Source organism: Pan paniscus, chromosome 5, assembly GCF_029289425.2.
Source record: "Pan paniscus chromosome 5, NHGRI_mPanPan1-v2.0_pri, whole genome shotgun sequence".
NCBI classification, from domain to species: Eukaryota; Metazoa; Chordata; class Mammalia; order Primates; family Hominidae; genus Pan; species Pan paniscus.
In genome coordinates, this window is record NC_073254.2 from 51,268,165 (window position 1) to 51,289,403 (window position 21,239).

The window sequence follows — 21,239 nt, forward strand, 5'->3', positions numbered from 1 at the left end:
TACCTCCCATCTCTCCCTCCAAAGTCATTTCCTTCCACTGCATTCTTTCCTTTTCTCTCTAAGATCCCAAACCCCCTTCTTTCCCACTCTGACCACTCTTCTGTGGGGCAAAGACTTTTCAAACCATCCCATACCCCATAAAAACAACATCGCAAACTCCCCAGCCTGTTTACCAAGCCTGAAATTCCACCCTGATCTTTAATGTCAGGAGAAAGGCACTCTCATGTTCCGATGGATGCTGGATGCCTGAGCCCCATCAGCCAGGCCACCTCTGCAGGCGGGGAGGCTGCAGGGACCCTCTCCCAGAACACGCTTAGATGGAGGAAGCAGCCAGTGGGTACCTCCTGGTTGCCAGGGGAGAAAAGGGCTCCCAGAGGCACAGCCAAGAGTTGCCTTCAGGATCTTTCCTCAGCAGACATTCCCCAGCACCAAGCAGCTTGCCTGATGCCATCCCCAACTTAACTGAGACGAACTGGGGTGAATGCCATTGTTCTCTGTCTTCTTCCCCCTTTCCATCTCTCCTGGTAAGGGTGCAGGCGACTTCAGCTAATTGTCACTTCTATCCCAGGCCAACCCTGGGCTCCCACTAATTTCTCAGCTCCTCCCTCAACCACAGGTCTGTGGTCCTACCTGCCAGCAATCTTCCTCCCCACCTGGCTGCATCTTCAGCACCATCTTCCACTTACAGATCAAAACGGAGGTTCTGCTTCTCCTCGAAAAAGTAATCCACAATGAACTTGCGCACGAAGTCAGGATTGAGCGTGTTGTCGATGACTTCGGTGCGCCCAAACTGCAAGAGAAGATGGAGGGTGAACCTCAGGGCCGGGCTGGTGGGGCAGGCTGGTGGGGCAGGGGAGAGCACTGGGCTCAGAGCCCCTTAGTCCTGGTTCTGGCAGTTATGAAAGCCCTGTCTCTCCAGGCTCCTGACATCCATCCCCTCCCAATCAAAGCACGAGTTCTTCCGTCTGACAGTGGAAGCCATGTACAGTATGGCTCCAACCCGTGCGGCTTCTCCCCATCTCCATGCAAGCTGATGGTCTTAATACCTGAGCAGGCCCTTCCCTTCACCTGGCCTCCCCGTCTCTGCCAGTGGCATATCCTCATTCCTTCAAGGCCTGATGTAAATGCCACCTCCTCCAGGAAGCCTTCCTGATTCCTCCAATCAGAGAATTTTATTTCTCTGAGCCTCCACCGAACTTGCGCCCACTCCATGACCACCATTCTGAGAATTGATTCCACAATTAGGTGTGTACTTATTTGATTCCCAATTGCAAACACAAGGGCATAGGCAGGGACTGTAGGAGACCACCTCCTAAAAGATCCCCACCTTTTGGTATTCATGCCCTTGCATAATCAGCTCCTCTCGAACGTGGGCTGGACCTAGTGACACACTTGTATTGAACAGAGTATCGCACAAGTCATAGAATGTCATTTCCAAGGTTATGTTGTAAACAACTATGACTTCCGTCTGGGCACCCTCTCTTGCTCTGTCTTGGTTGCTCACTTGATAAAACCAGCTGCCATGTTGTGAGCTGCCTTATGAAGGGGCGGCAAGGAAAGGATGAGGCCCCAGGCTAATACCAGTGAGGAACAGTGGCTGTCAATCTGCCCATCCGTAAGAACTGGAATCCTGCCCACAACCACTGGGTGAGCTTGCAAGCAAATCTTGCCCAGTTGAACCTTGAGATGATTGAGGCCCCAGCCAACACCTTCACTGTGACCTTGTGAGAGACCCTGAGCCAGAGGACCCAGCAAAGCTGCACTCAGATTCCTGCCTGCTGTTTAAACCACTAAATTCTGGGATAATTTATTACTCAGCAATAGCTAACTAATTCAGAGACTGAATTGTCTTGGTTGCCCTTGCAGCTGATATTCTAGAATTTTGTACATAATAGGCAGTCAATAATTGAATCCCATTCAATTTTGCAAATGACTTTAGGCCAAATCACTCCCCATCTTTGGGCATCAGAATCACTTGGTAAAACACAGATTGTGGAGGGCCTTACTCCAGAAGCTCTGACTCAGTAGGTCTAGAGTGGAGCCTGGGAATCTGCATTTTAAAAGTCCTCAGGTGATGCTGATGCTGTGGGTCTGGGGACTCCACTTTGAGAACCACTGGGCTAGGTGGTGTTCCACTGGGATCCAAGTCCCCTGGAGGCTCCGTAGGCCATAGAGGAGGGCAGAATGGGCACGATTCTAGGCCAACCATCCCATCAAAGCAGTTCTCTTTTATGTCTGCTCAATACAGTAGACATTTTGAGCAAAATTTTTGTTTCAAAAAAGGGGTGAGGGGCTAAGAGGTGAAGTTTAAACCCACTGCATTTACAATAGACTATCATTCAGCCTTAAAAAAGAAAGGAAATCCTGTCATGTGCTACAACATGGGTGCACCTTGAGATTATGCTAAGTGAAATAAGCCAGTCACAGTAGGACAAATAATGTATGTGTCCACTTATAGGAGGTATCTAAAGTGGCCAAATTCATTGATGCAGAAAGTAGAATGGCAGTGACCAGGGGCAGGGTGGAGGGGTATAGGGGGAGTTGTTTATGGGTATAGGGTTTCAGTTTTGCAAGATGAAATGTTCTAGAGACCTGTTTCACAACAATGCAAATACATTTGTAACTCTACTGAACTGTACACTTAAAAATGGTTATGATGCGGCTGGGCGCGGTGGCTGACGCCTGTAATCCCAGCACTTTGGGAGGCCGAGGTGGGCGGATCACGAGGTCAAGAGATCGAGACCATCCTGGCCAACATGGTGAAACCCTGTCTCTATTAAAAATACAAAAATTAGCTGGGCATGTTGGCACACGCCTGTAGACCCAGCTACTCAGGAGGCTGAAGCAGGAGAATCGCTTGAACCCAGGAGGCGGAGGTTGCAGTGAGCCAGGATTGCGCCAATGTACTCCAGCCTGGCAACAGAGTGAGACTCCATCTCAAAAAAAAAAAAAAAAAAAAGGTTATGATGGAAAATTTTACGCTATGTGCTTTTTTTCCCCACAATTAAAAAACAAAAAACATTAGCTAAGCATAGTACCATGCACTTGGGGTCCCAGCTACTCAGGAGGCTAAGGTGGGGGGATGGTTGAGCCCAGGAGGGTGATACTGCAGTGAGCTATGATCACACCACTGCACTCCAGCTTGGGCAATAGAGAGAGACTCTGTCTCTAAAAACAAAAACAAACAAAAAATCCACCACACTGTATGCTCCATGAAGGCAGGGGTGCTGTTCGTTACAATATTTACCAGAGTCTGTCTCAAAGTAGTAAGACAGGCAGGTGCAAAGCAAAATATTTTAAATGGGCATTAATCCTTCTTAATAATCTTGAGTGTCAGAGTGTCAGTCTTCCTTGATGGGGCTCTGCAGTCCAGGAAAACACCAGCACATGGGCCCCTCACACATGTGGTAGATGAGGCCCTGGGTTACCTGGGGCTTACCCTGAGTGTCCCTTCTACCCTGAATTAAGTTAGAAACTTCCAAAGGGGTTGGGTGCGGTGGCTAACACCTGTAATCCCAGCACTTTGGGAGGCTGAGGTGGGTGGATCACTTGAGGTCAGGAGTTTGAGACCACCCTGGCCAACATGGTGAAACCCCGTCTCTATTTAAAAAAAAAAAAAAAAAAATTGAGCCAGGCTTGATGGCGCATGCCTATAGTCCCAGATATTTGGGAGGCTGAGGCAGGAGAATCACTTAAACCCAGGTGGAGGTCGCAGTGAACTAAGATGACGCCACTGTACCCCAGCCTGAGAGACAGAGAAAGACTCTGTCTCACTGGAGAGGGAAGCTCCCACTCCAGGTAACATGGGGTCATCTGAGAAGCACTAGATTTGGCATCTTTTGTCCCTCACTCCCTTGGTGAGTCAATCTCATGTTCCAGTCAATCTCATCGGCTAAATCTCTTCCTTTGCTGTGGCCTTGGTCTGGCCTCATCACTTTCTCACCTTGTCACCTCGACTACCACGGCAACCTCCTAAGGGGCCCCCAATATGTGCCAATTCCTAATGCTTGGAGCCTCCGCTCCCTGGCCATCCTGTTCTCCAACTCCCCACCCCTCCTGTGTGCGCCCATCATCCTCCTGCATCTCTAAGGCTGCACTTACTGTGCGGCCTGATAATGATCTACTGAGTCTATTTCTACCCCTCTAGATTGTGAGCTTCTCAAGCAGGAGGAGAATCCAAGTTCTCCTCATCTTTGTAGCCCAGGACCTAACACAGCATTTAATACACAGTCGCAGGTTTAGATCATAATAGCTACTGTTTATTGAACACATGCAATGCACCAGGAGCGGTTTTAAACATTTTGTGCCGTATGGATATTGACCGATTTTGCATCTATGTGTAAATTCATTTCAACATTCCTGATCACCTATATGTGTGTGTTGTTTGAATTATTTGAACTGGTTGCAACATCTTACTGGTTTCCTCATTAATTAACAAGCTTTGATAATAAATATTTGTCACGCTAATTTTAAACTTGTATGGCAGTCATGATTTTACCTTTTTAAAAAATATATGCTTTAACAGGTGCTTTTTAAAAATACCCATGCTCAGCCCCAACACAGACCAATTAAATACAAATCTCAGTGGGTGGGGCCTGAACAACTGTGCTTTTTTAAAGTTCCCTAGGTGATCGTAATGTGCAGGTGGAGTTGAGAACCACTAATGAATGAGAATACAGCAGGAGGAAGGAAGTAAACTAACATTTACTGAGCCCCTACTGAATGCTCAATAGCTTAAGTGCATCATTAAGTTATCTCATTCAATTCTCACAAAAATCCTGTGAGGTATTACCCATTGTACAAATGAGGAAACTAAAAATCAGAGAGGTTAAGTAACTTGCCCAAGATCACACAGCAAGGCAGAGCTGGGACCTAAACCCAGGTATATCTAACTCCAAAGCCCATTATATTTTTACTGCATCTAACTGTGAGGAGTCATCAAGCATTATGAAAATCAAATAAAGATGAGGTTTACTTCACAAGCATTTATACAAGTCCCAGTATGTGTCAAGCAATGGAGAGGACATCAAATTGAATAAGACTGAGTTCCTTTCCCACTCCCTAAATTCAATAACAATCTTACAATGCATAACCCCTGTTCCAAAAGAGTTCCTGCATTCTCCTCTCCTGCTCTTATTCTTGATGAATATCTCCTGCCTTCAGACAAAAGGAACATGTCTCTTAATGGCTTTCTTGCAAAATATTCCAGGTAAACACCCAGGTTTGAGAAAATTCTCCTTTAAGGAAGGGACTTACTTCCTTTCTCTCAATACACTTGCCCTCCTCCTTCAACAACCTCACAGCATCCCTCTAGTAGGATTTTAGATAAGGCCCAGCCCAGAAGGAGCAGACATCCTATATGCAGTTTCCCTCCCCACCCCACCCCACCCCCAGCATAGGCTCCAAGGAAAACACCCATTAAGGAAGATGACAAGGCTGCTTTTAAAATGGCACTTGCAGCTTCAATAGAGGGGAATGCCCTAGAGATTGATTCTGCCTAAGAAGACAATGGAGTTCCCCTGGAAACAGGACACGGAGGGGAACTCCAAGCCCACCCCCAATAACTCCTAGAGCAGGAAAGGGGGCACATGAGCTAGGCTGGACAGTGACAGATTACTAAGACTCAGAGGTAGTTAAGACGTGCAGATCACAAACAACCGCAAAATCCACAATCTGGGGACTTACTGAAGATGTTTTATAGCCTTCATTACTTGGACGAATAACAAAGGGGAAAAAATGCTAAAACTTGGATTTTAAAATCTGAGAAGCCACCAGGTCCTGTCAGGCCCAATTTATACCCCATTAATGATGGCAGGAACACAACTGAAGAGACGTTGAAAAAAAAATCAATTTGGCTGCTGTATTTCATTCTACATAGACTTATAGAGTTTTCAAGCCAGAAGGGACTTGGAGAGATGAGATATTAGCACCCGAGCACTGGGAACCACAGGATGGCATGCAATCTAACTGCTGTGCAGCAAATCCTGCTTAGGGAAGGAGCAGGGGGGTTAACCCCTCACCACCCGTAATACAGAGCGCAGCCAGCCCTGTTCATTCTGCCAGCTCCCTGGGCAAGCCTGTCCCTGCTTCCAAGCCTTTCTGAGCTCCTCTGTCTACACTTTGGGCTCTGAGGATACTGGGAGTGGGGGATCCTCACGTTGCTCACAGACCACCAAACACTGGTAAGCACAGGAATTCTGATAAACAAAGGCTGAAGGATGCCCAAGCAATCTGCATGCAGGATGTGATGCAGAGAGCCCTAGAGAATTGTTAGGGAAGGTGCGCAAGTGTGCACTGGGGAGGCTGAGGGATGAAAACTGGGCAGGAGGCTGAGTGACAGGGGAGGTGACAGGGGACCTCCCTGGGCCCCGGGGCTGGGACGGTCTCCTACTGGGCAGAAGGAAAGAAAAAGTACAAATGAGAAGGAAGCCTGGAAATGAGGGAATTTGCCTTCTGAAAGACTCTCTCCCTGGCAACAAAACTCAGTGGAAAAAGCTTCTGACATGCCCCAAAAGATGGTCCCGAGGGCTCCTAAAACCTCTATGACTAAGCTGCATGAATATCAATTAAGCAGTGTTAATTACATACCATCAGTTCCAGTGAGACCCTCAAAGTGGGGGCAGACTTGAAACTTCTTTGGGGACTAAATTAGGTGACTCTCTGGGACTCTGCTACACGTGACAACTGGGATGTATGGGGCAGGTAGGCAGCAGTGTCGCCAAACTGCCCTCAGAGGGAAGCCCAGAGCAGGGCTGAGGTTGAGAACCCAGGTTGGGCAAGCAAGGTCTTCCTGCCCCACATCCAACTATTGGGCCAGGAGGGGACAGCCTCTGTCAAGACACGGGTGCCCAGCCTGTAGGGGGCTCTTGGGGCTGGCGGTTGGGCCTGGGCTGATTTGGAGGCTGGAGAGTCTCGGGCTGCTGCCTGCTGCCCGCCCCAGCTCCAGTCTTCATCCTACAGGAGATTGCTTCCCTTTGAATAGCATCACTATCGTTCCCTCACCCTGTGGCTTCCAGTGGGGTTTGGCCAGTGGGAGACACTGGTAGATGGGAGACAGGAAGAGACAGAGGTTGGGGTATTTCTTCCCACTCCTGCCCAGCCTCAGCTCCATGGTTCTGGGAGAGGCTGCTTCCCTCCAGGACCACAGACCCCACCAGGCAGGCCCTCCACCTCCCACTCAGAGAGCAGCAGTGCCTTCTCCCATCGCCACGGCAAGCCTGGGTGGTCACAGCTCCCTGCTGTTGCAAGTCCCCAGGTGATGCTCTATCCCTTGTGGATTTCCCCAAGCTCATCCATACCTTTGAGAGAAATCTCTTCATTAAAATCTCTCCAGTTAAACCCTCTGAGTTTCTCTTTCCTGCTGGGACCCTCACTGATAAAATTTATCTCTCACAAACATGTTTACACACATACAATTTCCAACTCAATTGAACGTAAACCAAGACAGCCCCTGCCTCCACCCTATTCTGCTCAGACTCCAGTGTATAACATTCATGTCACCAAGAAAGTGCATGACTCCCGATCATGCAGCAAAGATACCAATGTCCTGTGCCAGCCCTTTGGGATGTGGGATCTCAGCACTGCTGTCCCACTTAAGGGCCTCATTGGGGGCTCTCAGGGGCCATGGCCCCCCAACACCAGCCTCCTCCACATTGTAGAAAGTGGCCATCCTGGCCCCATCCACATAGGTGCCAGAGTGAGGACTGGGGGATGGAAAATTCCTAAATAAGAGTCAGGGTTTGAGGCTCCTAACCTGGGCTTTATGTGGGTTTGTGACATCCTGAAATTGAATGCAAATGTCTGTCTATACATGCCTGCATTTTCTGGGGAGAACAGCCAAGGTTTATATCAGTTTCTCAGAGGGAAGCACGTCTTCAAAAAGCTTTAAGAATCACTGGTCCTAGCTTTGAAGACAGGTCTTAGGGTTTCCCACATAAAGCAGTAAAGTGAAGTCGTTAATAGTGCAGAGTCTGCGGCCAGGCCTCTGGGTTCAAATTTTGGCTCTGCTACTCCCTGGTAATGTGACCTTGGGCAAATGCCTTTACCTCTCTGCGCCTCAGTTTCCTTTTCTGTAAAATGGGAATGGCAATTTATCTACATGTTATGGGATTGTTGGAGGCCTAAATGATTTGATTTACATAATGTACTTAGAAGAGAGCCTGGGACATAAAACGTGCTCTGTACATAAGTGATCCCACACTCTGGTTCTTTCTACATCCCTAACTCTGGTTCAGCCATCCAGGAACTGTGTTCATCTCCCAAGCCTTTAAACTCAGCTTTATCTCTAAGATGCTCTCAGTCCTACCACTAACATTTCCTATTCAGCTCTCACTCCTTTCTGCTCATCTTCCACACCTGAGAGGGTTTTCGTCCTCCATCTAAAGGGGTCTCCCGAAAGCCCCAGCTCTCAGTGGTTGCTCTCTAGATATCTTCTGTACGCGGGGTGAGACTGGAGGCAAATGCAGGGCTGGCCCTTTGCTCGAACAAACCGACTTCTCCATCAGGATCCAGGCCCTACTCTCCCTACGGGCTACCCACAACACCAGGGTCCTTAGTACCCCAGGCCTCAGTTGAAAAAAGGCCGCAGAAAACCTAAGGTTTTCTTAGAGACCTGGGGCCTAGAGAAGAAACTCACTGTGGCCACCAGCAGGGAAGGAAACAAAAGGCAGGAGGAGCCCTTGGGCATGGAAGCCACGTAGTGAAAGTAAAGGAGAGAGGTCGCCCACTCAGCCTCTGATCATGGACTAGGATGTGGAGAGAAAGGCAGCCCAGGAAGAGGTGCCCTCTCTGTTGCTTCCAGATTTCTTTTCTTTTTTCTTTTTTTTTTGAGAGGAGTTTTGCTCTTGTTGCCCAGGCTGGAGTGCAGTGGCGCGATCTTGGCTCACTGCAACCTCTGCCTCCTGTGTTCAAGTGATTCTCCTGCCTCAGCCTCCCCAGTAGCTGGGATTACAGGTGCCCGCCACCACGCCTGGCTAAGTTTTGTATTTTTAGTAGAGGCGGGGTTTGGCCACGTTGACCAGGCTGGTCTCGAACTCCTGACCTCAGGTAATCCACCCCCAACCGTCGGCCTCCCAAAGTGCTGGGATTACAGGCATGAGCCACTGTGCTCAACCTGCTTCCAGATTTCTAAAATCTGGGCCCCTTCTTCCTCCTCATCACCCACCAGCTGGGAGGCAGCAACAGACAGCACAAGGACATCTCCCGGCACGTGAGTCAACTCCCCACAAATGCCCATGGCTGCAGAACATTGGGGCCCAGGGCCAGGGAGGGCCCAGGACCCTCCCAGGCCTGCCTTGTGTTGCTTACGATCTGCCTGAGACACCCCCTGAGAGGGTGTACCTCCCTGTTGCTAAAACAGAGTAAATCATTCCTTCCTCCACATGGAGGACAGAAGGGACATGCAGGGAGTGTCTGTTGCAGAGCTGGTCTCCAATACTGATAGTAACCCTCACAGAGCCCTACTGCGTGCCACGCACTAAGTGTTATCCATAAGGTCATTCATTTAAGCTTCATAACAACCTTCCGAAGCAGAACTATTATCCCCACTTTACAGATAAGTAAATTAAGATAAGGCTCAGAGAGATTGAGAGACTTGCCCAAGGTCACACAGCTAGCAGGCGATAGGAACAGGATTCAAACCCAGGCTGGCTGGCTCCAAATCAATAAAGAGTTGATATAGTCACTAATCAGTAAGAGGCTTATGCTGTGAATGGAGGCTGGGACTAGGTCTGACAGTTTTCATCCCTGTAGTTTCTCTACTCCCTAGCGCAGTCTCTGAACTTCTGGGATTACTGTGCCTGCTCCCTTGTTAACACTCCCTGTGGGTCTGGGTGGACCCATAGATCAGGTCATAATGTGAGTGTCCCTGACCTAACACCCTGCCCAACCTCTATCCCTCTCCTTGCAGCCCCTACGCAGAGAGAGAGAGAGGAGAGAGAGAGAGGAAGGGAGAGACAGAGAGAGAGAGAGATTGAGAGAGAGAGAGGAGGAGGAGAGAAAGAGTCCTCAATCCTCCTGTGATTTCCTTTTAAAAATGTTAACAAGTTGGGCCAGCACTTTGGGAGGAAGGAGGATCGCTTGAACCTAGGAGTTCGAGACCAACCTGGGCAACATAGTGAGATCCCATCTCCACAAAAAATAAGAAAATTAGCCAGGCATGGAAGCATACGTCTGTAGTCCCAGCTACTTGGGAGGCTGAGGCAGAAGGGTCAATTGAGCCCAGGAGATTGAGGCTGCAGCGAGCCGTGATTGTGCCACTGCACTCCGGCCTGGGCGACAGAGCAAGACGCCGTCTCAAAAACAAAAAAACAAACAACAACAACAAAAAGCCAAAACAACAACCAAAAAAAAAAATCAAATTGACTTAGGACCTGATTTTAGAGCTGGAAGGAACCAAATCCTCTCAATTAACACATGAGAAAACAAAGGCAGAGAAGGTGGGAGGGGGGCTGTTCTGACCACGGGCACACAGCTCATTAGGAAATGGATGCTGACGGGTTCCCCAGCCAGTGGGGCTCCCAGCGCTGAGTGGAGCCCTGGTTCACCCAGAAGCCTGTGGACATCCCTGCTCAGGTTTCTCCTTTCCACCCGATCCTCCTCCTCCTTCTGCTTGGTATCCTGACTTCTCAACTTTGAAACACTTCCACACATCCACGATCTCATTTAACCCCCTCCAATGACCCCGTGACAATGAAATTAGTATCATCTCCACTTTACCGATGAAAGAACGGAGCTCTTGGAGGCCAGAGAAGCCCTCCCAGAGGCAACCCATGGTGGGCGAGGAAGGGCCGGGACTCTCAGGAGTGAGAAAGGCAGAGCATCCCTGGTGCTCACCACAGCCCCTACCTCAGGCATGCGTGGGTGGCTCTCTGCAAGCCTGAACAATCTTCATGGCCCTGGATTTAGGCAGCTTTTGCCTTTTTACAAATTACAGCTGGATTGAGCTTCGGAGCCATCCCCCAGCTGCAAAGCCCCCAGGGGCTGTGCCGGTGGGACAGGAGGCTGGAGCTGACAGACTGCTGTCTACCTCACAAGCTGCTCACCCTTCCCCAGCCGTAGATCCCCCAATACTTTTCATATATTATTGATGGCTCCTTAATTGGGGATTCTAAAAGCCTCGCTGCAGAGCCCAGCCCTGGCCCCTCATGAATCATGTTCACCAGGATTAAAATTAGAGGCCAGAAAGCTACCTGACTCAAATAGAAACGGAAAAAGGGAATGTGCTTTCCAAGGCTGGCCCTGGGAATAGGAGCCAGGTGGGGGCGCCCAGTGGCTGGGAAGAGTGGCCTGAGATCTGGGGACAGGAAAGGAGGGCCTGGGGAGGCGGAGGAGCACGGAGGATCTGGCCATGCCAGGCCTGCACCATCTTGGGTCTGGAAAGATCTCTCTGGTTCTGTCACTGAAGGAGTCCAGAATTCTGTGGCCACCCCTCCTCGTTGCAGTGAGGAAAACCAGGCCCAGAGAGAGATGGGGCTTGCCTAAAATCACAGGGAGTGAGCCACGACCTTGGCACCTTTCGTTTCGTAGGCCTGGTGACCTCCCAAATGGCTGCCTGTTTTGTTAAGGCTTCCAGGTAAGGCAGGGCAGAGGTGGAGACAGGGGCCCTGAGTTAGGGAAGCCCAGGCTCTAAAGGCCTCCCTGTTCTCAGGCCTGGTCAGAGAAGCCTCCCTATCTCGCCCAGAGACCAGGGTCAGGGTATGAAACTTTACCAAGCTTAGAATGAAAGACTTCCTGCCAAAAAGCTTAGTTCCTAATTAGCCATTGTTTCAGATAATCTGTTCAATCATCCCAGCTCCTGGGGGAATGACCCTTTACCAATGAGCCTGGCTGCCAAGCTGCCAACAAAACACTCTCCACCACCTTGTCCCCACCCCCAGCCTTCCAGCCCTGGGTCTGACTGTAGAGGGTGGGGGGCCTGAGCAGTCCCCACCCAAAAGGAAGCCAAGCATCATGGAGGGGGCCCTGGGACTTGTCCCCCAGCTCACTCCAAAACATCGATAGCTCCTGCCAAATGGCATCACGATGTCTGAAATGATACCGTCAATGGTTCCTTCCTCCAGATAAAGCATTGGTTTCTTACTTAGGGCTTCTTATAAGAAGAGCCATTATTGAGCTTTTTCTGCAGGCCAGGCACTTTACACGAATTAGCTTATTTACTCCTCACAGTAGGCTTGTGAGCCTAAGTGCTTGGCCAAGATCCCCCAGCTGGGCAGGTGGTGGGCCCATTTTTAAACTTGACTTTGGAGTGCACACTTTCAACAGCTCAGCCACAACTGTAAAGTGCACCTGGACACTAACACTGAAAAGCAAATAGATCTATCAGCCACCAGGGGACCTGGCCTAGAACTCAGGGTTTATTAGAAAAGCCAACTCCTTTCTTCAAATGAAATCTCAGGCTCATGTCTAATGTATTACACAGAAATAATGAACACCTCTGCTTGAAGGAGGAAAGGGAGGCAGGGGATACACACACATTCACGGTGGATCCTGGAGCTGCCACCCTCAAATCCTGGGGATAGAAAAGCACACTTTGGGCTGGGTGCAGTGGCTCATGACTGTAATCCCAGCACTTTGGGAGGCCGAGGCGGGCGGATCTCCTGAGCTCAGGAATTAGAGACCAGCCTGGCCAACATGGTGAAACCCCATCTCTACTAAAAATACAAAAATTAGCTGGGGGTGGTGGCATATGCCTGTAATCCTAGTTACTCGGGAGGCTGAGGCAGGAGAATTGCTTGGACCCAGGAGGTGGAGGTTGCAGTGAGCCGAGATTGTGTCACCACACTCCAGCCTGGGCGACAGAGTGAGACTCCGTCTCAAAAACAAACAAACAAGAAAAGCCCACTTTGAAAGTCAGTGGCCTGGGCAGAGGAGAAGACCAGGGACTCCGACTCGGAAAACCACATTCACATCCCAGCTCTGCCACTTTCTAGCTGAGTTGCTGGGCAAAGCCAGGGTCCCTCTGAGCTCTGCTTCCTCATCTGGGTGTGGTGAGGGCCAAGGGAGATAATGGGGTGCTGCTGATGTGGAGACTGTACAGGGTAGAAGGCATATCAGTCACCCTCTTATTTAAGGAGGGGCAGGAAAGGGATAGAGCCTCTTTACAGCTTGCCTGATGGTACTGTTTAATAATAAAAAGAATATTTACAGGTCCTGAGCACAGGCAGGCACTGCTAAGTGATTCTGCCATGTGGTCCCTACCACAGTCCACTAAGCAGGCATTGGGAACCCATTTTATTGATGAAAAAAACTAAGGCTCAGAGAGAGGTTAAGGAAAGTGGCAAAGTCAGGATTCAAAGGGACATCCCAGACAGCACCTCACTGTGTCAAAGCAGGTTTTAAAGCCCTGACCCTAAGACTATGAGTAGGTGGCCATAGACCCATCTAGTCCCTAAAGTAAAGCTTTGGTCCTGGACTGCCTAACCCTGATCACGGGGAGTCAGAGCCCTGAAAATTCAGCTGCATGACAAGAGCAAAGGCCACTAAAGGCTTTCCAAGTGACCTAAGGCTCAGGAGGGACCTCTCTTTGCAGAGGCAGACTTCTCTGCAAAAAGGAGAGAGTCCAGAAAGCCTACCCCAAGCTTGCCTTGGAGTCCACCTCTTAGAGAGGCTTGCCTTCCGCTTTGTGCCTTAGCAATGCTGATGGTCCACTCATTCCATTGTATCTTTAGATAATGGTCTATGTGGAATGACCAAGGCCAGGTCACCAGGGATCCTAAATTGGGCTCAAGGTCAGGCAGGCAGAGGGTTATTTCTTTTCAGATTTAAACTCTTGGCATTGAACGAACTGGATCCCCTGTGTTCATGCCCACCACAGTCTTATTCCAAAACCTCCACAAGACTGCAAATTATCTTCCTGCTTCTGCCCTTTCCCCTGCAGTCCACTCTGCACACAGTGGCCAGGGCTGTCTTTCTGAAACATAAACCAGGCTGCATCACTCCCCTGCTTAAAACCCTTAAATAGGCCAGGTGTGGTGGCTCACGCCTGTAATCCCAGCATTTTGGGAGGTTTAGGAGGGAGGATCACCTGAGGTCAGGAGTTCAAGACCAGCCTGCTCAACATGGTGAAACTCTGCCTCTACTAAAAATATAAAAATTAGCCAGGCATGGTGGCGCATGCCTGTAGTCCCAGCTACTTGGGAGGGTGAGGCAGGAGAATCACTTGAACCCGGGAGGCAGAGGTTTCAGTGAGCTGAGATCGAGCCATTGCACTCCAGCCTGGGCAATGGAGCAAGACTCCATCTCAAACAAAACAAAATAAAACCCTCAAGTAGCTTAGCATCACACTTAGATCAGTATCAGAACTCTTTATATGGCCTCTGAAGCCCTACAGGATCTGAACCTGATGACCTCTGTGACCGTATTGTCCACTTTCTTAATTGTTCACACCACTCAAACTACACCAGCCTTCTTTTTGTCCTCGAAATGCAGTAAGCTTGTTCCCACCTCAGGGCCTTTGCACTTGCTGTTCCCTCCACCTGCAACACCCTGCCCCCCAGAATGATGCATGGCACCACTCAAGACTCAGCTCCAGTGCCACCAAGTTTGGCTTAGTTCACAGGATCTCCAAGGGTGGCCTCTCCCACTGTGATGGAGTGCCCAGGTCAATGGTAGACTGCGGTTAATATTTCCAGGCATTTTCATAAGCATTACCTTAGTTAGTCTACCCACAAAGGTCTCTTAGCCCCTTTTTATCGATTAGTAAGCTGAGACTTGAGAAGATAAATAACTCACCTAGGTCACACAGTTAGTAAATATCAGAGCTGGTATGAAAACCCAGAGTTTTGGGCATCAAGTTCAGGCCTCATCTGACAAATGCATTTGACTGTTATTCATGATGTCTTTAGGGACCAGATGGGAAAATATAGCACATAGGTGGCTGAACGGCCTACCCCAAAGGTCAATTAAAAAACTGAAGTCAATCTGGGAAAAGATCTCTAGTGGAGGAACGCAGTACTCCATCCCATTCAATTCCTTGTCACCTGTGTCGGTGAGGACTACAGCTGACCCAGGACCAAGAGGCATAACCAAGATGCTGAATGCAAGATCGTAATTCAACATGGTCTCCATAAACTGTAACAACGGACTGAATCCAACAAACGACACATGATGGCAATAAATGTGAAATCACAGATTTAGGTTCAAAAACTCATTGCCAACTCTGAGGTAGGGAAATTGGCAAAGCTATTTGGACAGCAACTCATGGAGAAAGACACAGAAGTCCCCAAACTCAGTACGAATTAAGTCAAAAACACCTGCCAAAAGATCAGTGGCATACTAGATAGTGTCGCTAGACGTGTAATCCTCAGAAGCAGACACAGAATGCAGAGGCCAGCAGGGAGGAGCGTGATGATCTAAGGCAAGCCCCTGTGTGGAGGAAGCCAGCCCACGATGCTCTGGGCTGCAGAAGGGGATGGCGGGGACACATGCTGTCCAGGAGGGTGCTCAGGTTGGTAAAGGGACAGAAAACAGTGATATGAAAAGCCTCAGTTTCCTCCTCTGTCAAATGGGGCCAATAATAATCATAACACCTCCTTCATAGGATTGTTGTGAGGATTCATTGAGTTAATGCAGGTAAAGTACTTAGAACAGTGTCTATGGCCAGGTGCGGTGGCTCACGCCTGTATTCCCAGCACTTTGGGAGGCCAAGGCAGGTGGATCACTGGAGGTCAGGAGTTCAAGACCAGCCTGAAACCAACCCCATCTCTACTAAAAATAGAAAATTAGTCGGGCGTGGTGGTGCACGCCTGTAATCCCAGCTACTCAGGAGGCTGAGGCAGGAGAATCACTTGAACCCGGGAGGTGGAGTTTGCAGTGAGCAGTGATCGTGCCATTGTACTCCAGCCTGGGCGACATAGCAAGACTCTGTCTCAAAAAAAAAAAAAAGAACAACAAAAAAAGAACAGAACAGTGTCTGGCACATTGCTGTCATGTGTTTGCCATTATCATTACTGTGGTTGGTGTCGTCTCCCTGGGTTGAAAGTGAGCTCCTCTGGTTGTAGGCAGTGTCTGGTCCCCCTTTGCACCCCCAGCATTCATCCCCCAGCACATAGTAGGTGCCTGCTGTAGTCTGAATGTTTGTGTCCCTCTGAAATTCACGTTGAAATTCTTATTTCATTGTGATGGTATTCAGAGGTGAGACTTTGGGGAGGTGATTAGGTCAGGAGGGCAGAGCCCTCATGAATGGGCTTAGAGTGTGTTCATCCCTCCCACCATGTGAGGACACAGCAAGATGGAACTGGCCCTCACCAGACATTGAATTTGCTGGTGCCTTGATATTGGACTTCCTGGCCTCCAGAACTGTGTAAATAAATTTCTGTTGGTTATAAGCTACCCAGTTTATGGTATTTTTGTTATAGCAACCTGAACAGACTAAGACAGTGCCCAACACATGCTCACAGAGGTTATGTGAAGACACATGTCAAGTTGCCCCGAGGAAGATCATTCAGAATATTTAGAGATGAACCATCAATTTCAGCTGCTGGTGAAAAGTTTAACAGGCTAATTCTCCTCAAAAAAGAGACTGAGTGCTTTGGCAGGGACATGTGGGTGTGGTGGCTGGGGCCAATGACTGCAGTAGTATGGGGCGATCTGCTGGACACCCTAAGATTCTGTGATTCCCATTTCTTTTCCAAGAGGCCCTCAGCCAAGACAGCTGCCTGGTGAGGGAGGGGCAGGGATCTCCATACCCACTTTTCAAATGGGAAACCTAGGGGGGTTCCCTATCATGTCCCTCTTCCCAGTGGGAGCATTTCTGGGACTCTTCCCACCTGGCCATCCTGCCTTAGTTAGTCTACCCACGAAGGTCTCTTAGCCCCATTTTATAGATTAGTAAGCTGAGACTTGAGAAGATAAATAACTCACCCAGGTCACACAGTCAGTAAATATCAGAGCTGGTCTGAAAACCCAGGGTTTTGGACATCAAGTTCAGGCCTCATCTGACAAATGCATTTGACTGGACATGCAGAAGGCCCTGGCAGGACTTGATGCAAACAGTGCTTGATTTTCTGGGCTAAAATTACATCTTGAGTCAATTTTCATGAAATGTGGTGACAGATTTAGGTGCTGGGAAGATGGAGCTTTCTCAGAAGGCATAAAAATGACCCAAATGGTTAAAACCAGCTGAAAGCCGGCAGCCAGGGGCCACGAGAGCAGATTTCATCCCTCCCGGGATTGGCTCATCTGCAGCCTCATGCAAACCCCACGTACAGAGAAAGTGCTCTGCCTGCACTTGACTTCCCCTGACCACAGGATTATTATTTCTCGGCCAAGATTCTGGTAACAGAGAGGTGATTTGTTCCTGAAGGGCAATGAACTAGACGGAGGAGAGGCGGGAACTGGTTCCTGTTTACTTGCAAGGGCAGTCTTCCATCCCAGAGGCACTTCCATAGAGACAATCTGGATTTTTCTTTAACTCTCCATTCCTGATACTTTCCTCTGTGGCTCGCACAGAGAATCGAGCAAGGAATTACAGCCCCTCTCCCATCCCCAGTATGTTTGTTTGTTTGCTTTCGAGACAGGGTCTCGTTCTGTTGCCCAGGCTGGAGAGCAGTGGCGCAATCTAGGATCACCGCAACCTCTGTCTCCTGGGTTCAAGCGATTCTCCTGCCTCAGCCTCCCAAGTATCTGGGACCACAGGTGTGGGTCACCATGCCTGTCTAATTTTTAGATTTTCAGTAGGGACGGGTCTTGCCATGTCGGCTAAGCTATCCCCAGTATGTTTAGATGCATCTTCCTTTCTCCAGAAAAAGCTGTGTGAAGGCCGGGTGCAGTGGCTCACGCCTATAATCCCAGCACTTAGGGAGGCTGAGGCGGATGGATCATCTGAAGTCAGGAGTTCAAAACCAGCCTGGCCAACATGGTGAAACCCTGTCTCTACTAAAAATACAAAATTAGCTGGGCGTGGTGGTGCATGCCTGTAATCCCAGCTACTGGGGAGGCTGAGACAGGAATATCATTTGAACCTGGGAGGCAGAGGTTGTAGTGAGCCGAGATCATGCCATTGCACTCCAGCCCAGGCAAAAAGGGTGAAACTCTACTCAAAAATAAATGAATAAATAAAGCTCTGTGAAACAGCATGTGCCCTAGGGGTGGCCCATGTGGCTGAGCTCTGCCATCTTCACTCCTGGAGTCTGGGCACGGGTCCTGCTCACCTCTCATAAATGAGGTCAGCCTCCTTGATCTCTACGGACCCTTCTGCTCTGACATTCTCACTCTACAACTCCAGCTGTCCTCAGCCTGACATCCATGAACTCCCTGTATTGACTCTTCCTGTATCTTGCCAGCCTCACATCCTGAACACCAGCCATGCTCCTCTGTCTGTGCTGGACAGCCCCCGTTGGCCCCTCTGCTTCTACTCCCAGCCTTTCCCCACACTGCTCTGTGCCCAGGAAGACTGACCCAAGTTGACTGCCCCAATGGTCTGTTGGCCCTAGGTCTCCTACTGAGGTTCCACCAATGGGAGGCACCAGCAGGAGATAGGAGGACGGGAAGAGACTGAGGTTGCCTGAGTTGACTCTGTCCCTCCAGTGGGGCTCCTGGTCCTGTTTGGAAGTCCCTTGGGGTTCTAGAAACCAGGACTCCCCTTCCTCCCAAGGCCTGGAGTAGTAATGGCTCCCTCCTATTGCTACCCTTGAGACTCACCATCTTTCATTGATTTCCTTGAACCCCATCCACCCCTTTATTACATCCCTCAACAGTGCAGGATGCTACTGGGCCCCTGGGTTATGTCTTCGCATGTCACTGAAACCTGAAACCCAGCTCAACTCAGCTCCTCCACAGACTGAGGCCAGTCCTGCCCCCGTCTGTAGGATGAGGAGGTTGAGCCAGATGATCCTGAAAGTTCCTTCCAACCCATATCTCCTCTGTTCCACATCATGCACCCCAGGCAAATGGCTTGTGTTTGGGCTCAAATTCCATTTAAAAAAATCCAAATGACCTGTCAAAATGCCTTAGTTGAATGTGGCCTTCTGGCTGCGACTTTCCCTCCCCTGAACTCCCATTTTCTTCCATCCATACTTCCCTTCTCGTCGTTTCCCGTTAGGATTGTTCATCCACATGCATCTCCCCTCCAGGCTGCAACTCTAGTTCCAATTCACACATTTGGTGATGCTCTGTTCTTTTGACCCATCTCCCTATTTTCCCCAGCGCCTGGCACTTCATAAATGCTTCCTGTTGCAAATATTAACTGAGATGGGAAGAGTGACCAGGAAGGCCCCAAACACTTTGGATGGTGCTGTATAATGAATATTTACTAAGCACTGACCATGCACCAAGGCACTTTACTTCCGTCATCTCGTTTCACCCTCACCGCAGGCCTATAAGGTAGGATTTACCCTCAGACGCCAGATGTGGAAACTGAGGTGCAGAGAGGTTAAGTAACTTGCTCTAGGCCCCACCTCCAGAAAGGGCTGGAGCCAGGAGCAAGCACAGGTGTATTCCACACCAAGGCCACCTGTCTTCCCTCTACTCCACCCTGCGGCGGGTGTAGTAACAATATGTGACTTGGACAATCAGAAACCCTCAACCAAATGAAGACAACTCTCAATTACAGAATGTAATTAATGGCTCACCAAAGAGTGCCCTTCTGAAGAGCCCTTCCACACTTTCCTTCATGAATCACGAGGACATGAACACATTCCTGGTTTTTATGAAGCACAGCCAAAAGGCCTCAAAAGTCATTAGTTCACTTAAGCAGGCTAAATATTTCCCTAGCAATCTGGTTTATGCTTTAATTGGCATAGACTCTTGGACAGGGTGGAATAGTAAACTTTAACCCAGCCCCTGTGGAAATATTTCTCATTTTTTTTTGTTTTTGTTTTTGTTTTTTCTGAGACAGGGTCTCGCTCTGTCAACCAGGCTGGAGTGCAGTGGCGCGATCTCAGCTCACTGCAACCTCTACCTCCTGGGTTCAAGCGATTCTCCTGCCTCAGCCTCCCAAGTAGCTGGAACTACAGGCATGGGCCACACCCAGCTAATTTTTGTGTTTTTAGTAGAGATGGGGTTTCTCCATGTTGTCCAGGCTAGTCTTGAACTTGTGACCTCAAGTGATCTGCCTGTCTCCGCCTCCCACAGTGCTGGGATTACAGGCATGAGCCACTGCGCCTGGCCCCCACATGTTTTCTTTCTTTCTTTTTTGTATTTGTTTTACAGATGAACTTCCCACATGTTTCATGAATAAAATTCACCCCCTTCAACCTCTTGGTCCCACCAAGTCTGGGGACTGGGGGCAGAGGGAGACAGTTCCGGCCAGTCCACCAACGAAGAAGGGAAATTCATTAAAAAAGCCTGGGTTCCTGAAGTGTCACTCAGACTTGATTTCAGACTTTATTAAGTCTTTATTAAGTCTGGGAAGGCCTCCTCACCCTCAGGCTCTTGTCATTGGTCATTTTGTGCACTGTTCCCCTCCCTTCCCCTTTCCTTGGACCCTGGGGACAAGCCTGCATCCTTCTGTTCTTCACAGCTGCCTCCTACCCCTCTCTTAGTGGAGACCCCAGGCGGAGTCTCTATCAGGAGTCCACCAGCCTCCCTCCCAGGAGTCAGTGGAGATGGGCATGGGATGAGGCTGCCAAGGCCAATAGGGCCACAGCTTCAGGCAAATCCCCTTTCCCCCCATTCTGGTGCCTCTTCTGATCACCTGGAGCAAGCGCAATCTCCAGCCAGCTCAGGCAGCCATAAAGGCCCCTGCAAGCCAGCTTCAGCTCCGCCGCTCAGCAAGCACATCCCACTTCGCACCATGGAAGAAAACAACATTCCTCCCTCGACCCCTGACCTCCTGGACTTCAACCTTGTCCTTGCTCAGCCAGACCCTCTTCTCCAAGAGAGAGGAGGGATCGCTCCTTTTGTTGTTCAAACAGGAGCTAGTGGCTCCCAGGACCGGACCCCTCATCCTGACCCAGTTCCCCTTCCCCGCTTTCCTCTTTCCACCTGAAAACATTCTCCTGTGAGGGCTCAGTGAGGGAGCGAGGAGGCAGAGGTAGTAATGTGGCAACAGCCACCACGGCCTTGTCAGCCTCTGTAGGCCCAGCTTCCTTTCCTAATCCATTCTTTTTTTTTTTTTTTTTGAGATGGAGTCTCGCTCTGTCGCCCAGGCTGGAGTGCAGTGGTACGATCTCGGCTCACTGCAACCTCTGCCTCCTGGATTCAAGCAATTCTCCTGCCTCAGCCTCCCAAATAGCTGGGACTACAGGCACGCACCACCACGCCTGGCTAATTCCTAATCCATTCATTTTTTAAGCAACCAT

At 49.5% G+C, this 21,239-nt stretch overlaps 1 protein-coding gene across 10 annotated transcripts in view; it reads right to left on the bottom strand.

The window, feature by feature from the left end:
- The window catches only part of CPNE5 (copine 5), a 114,431-nt gene that overhangs the window by 73,682 nt on the left and 19,510 nt on the right, over window positions 1-21,239 (bottom strand). For all 10 annotated transcript variants that reach the window (XM_034961988.3, XM_034961989.3, XM_034961985.3 and 7 more), the window contains exon 4: window positions 687-790. In XM_034961988.3, the coding sequence (XP_034817879.1) occupies window positions 687-790 (104 nt within the window). The remainder of the gene's footprint in view (window positions 1-686; window positions 791-21,239) is intronic.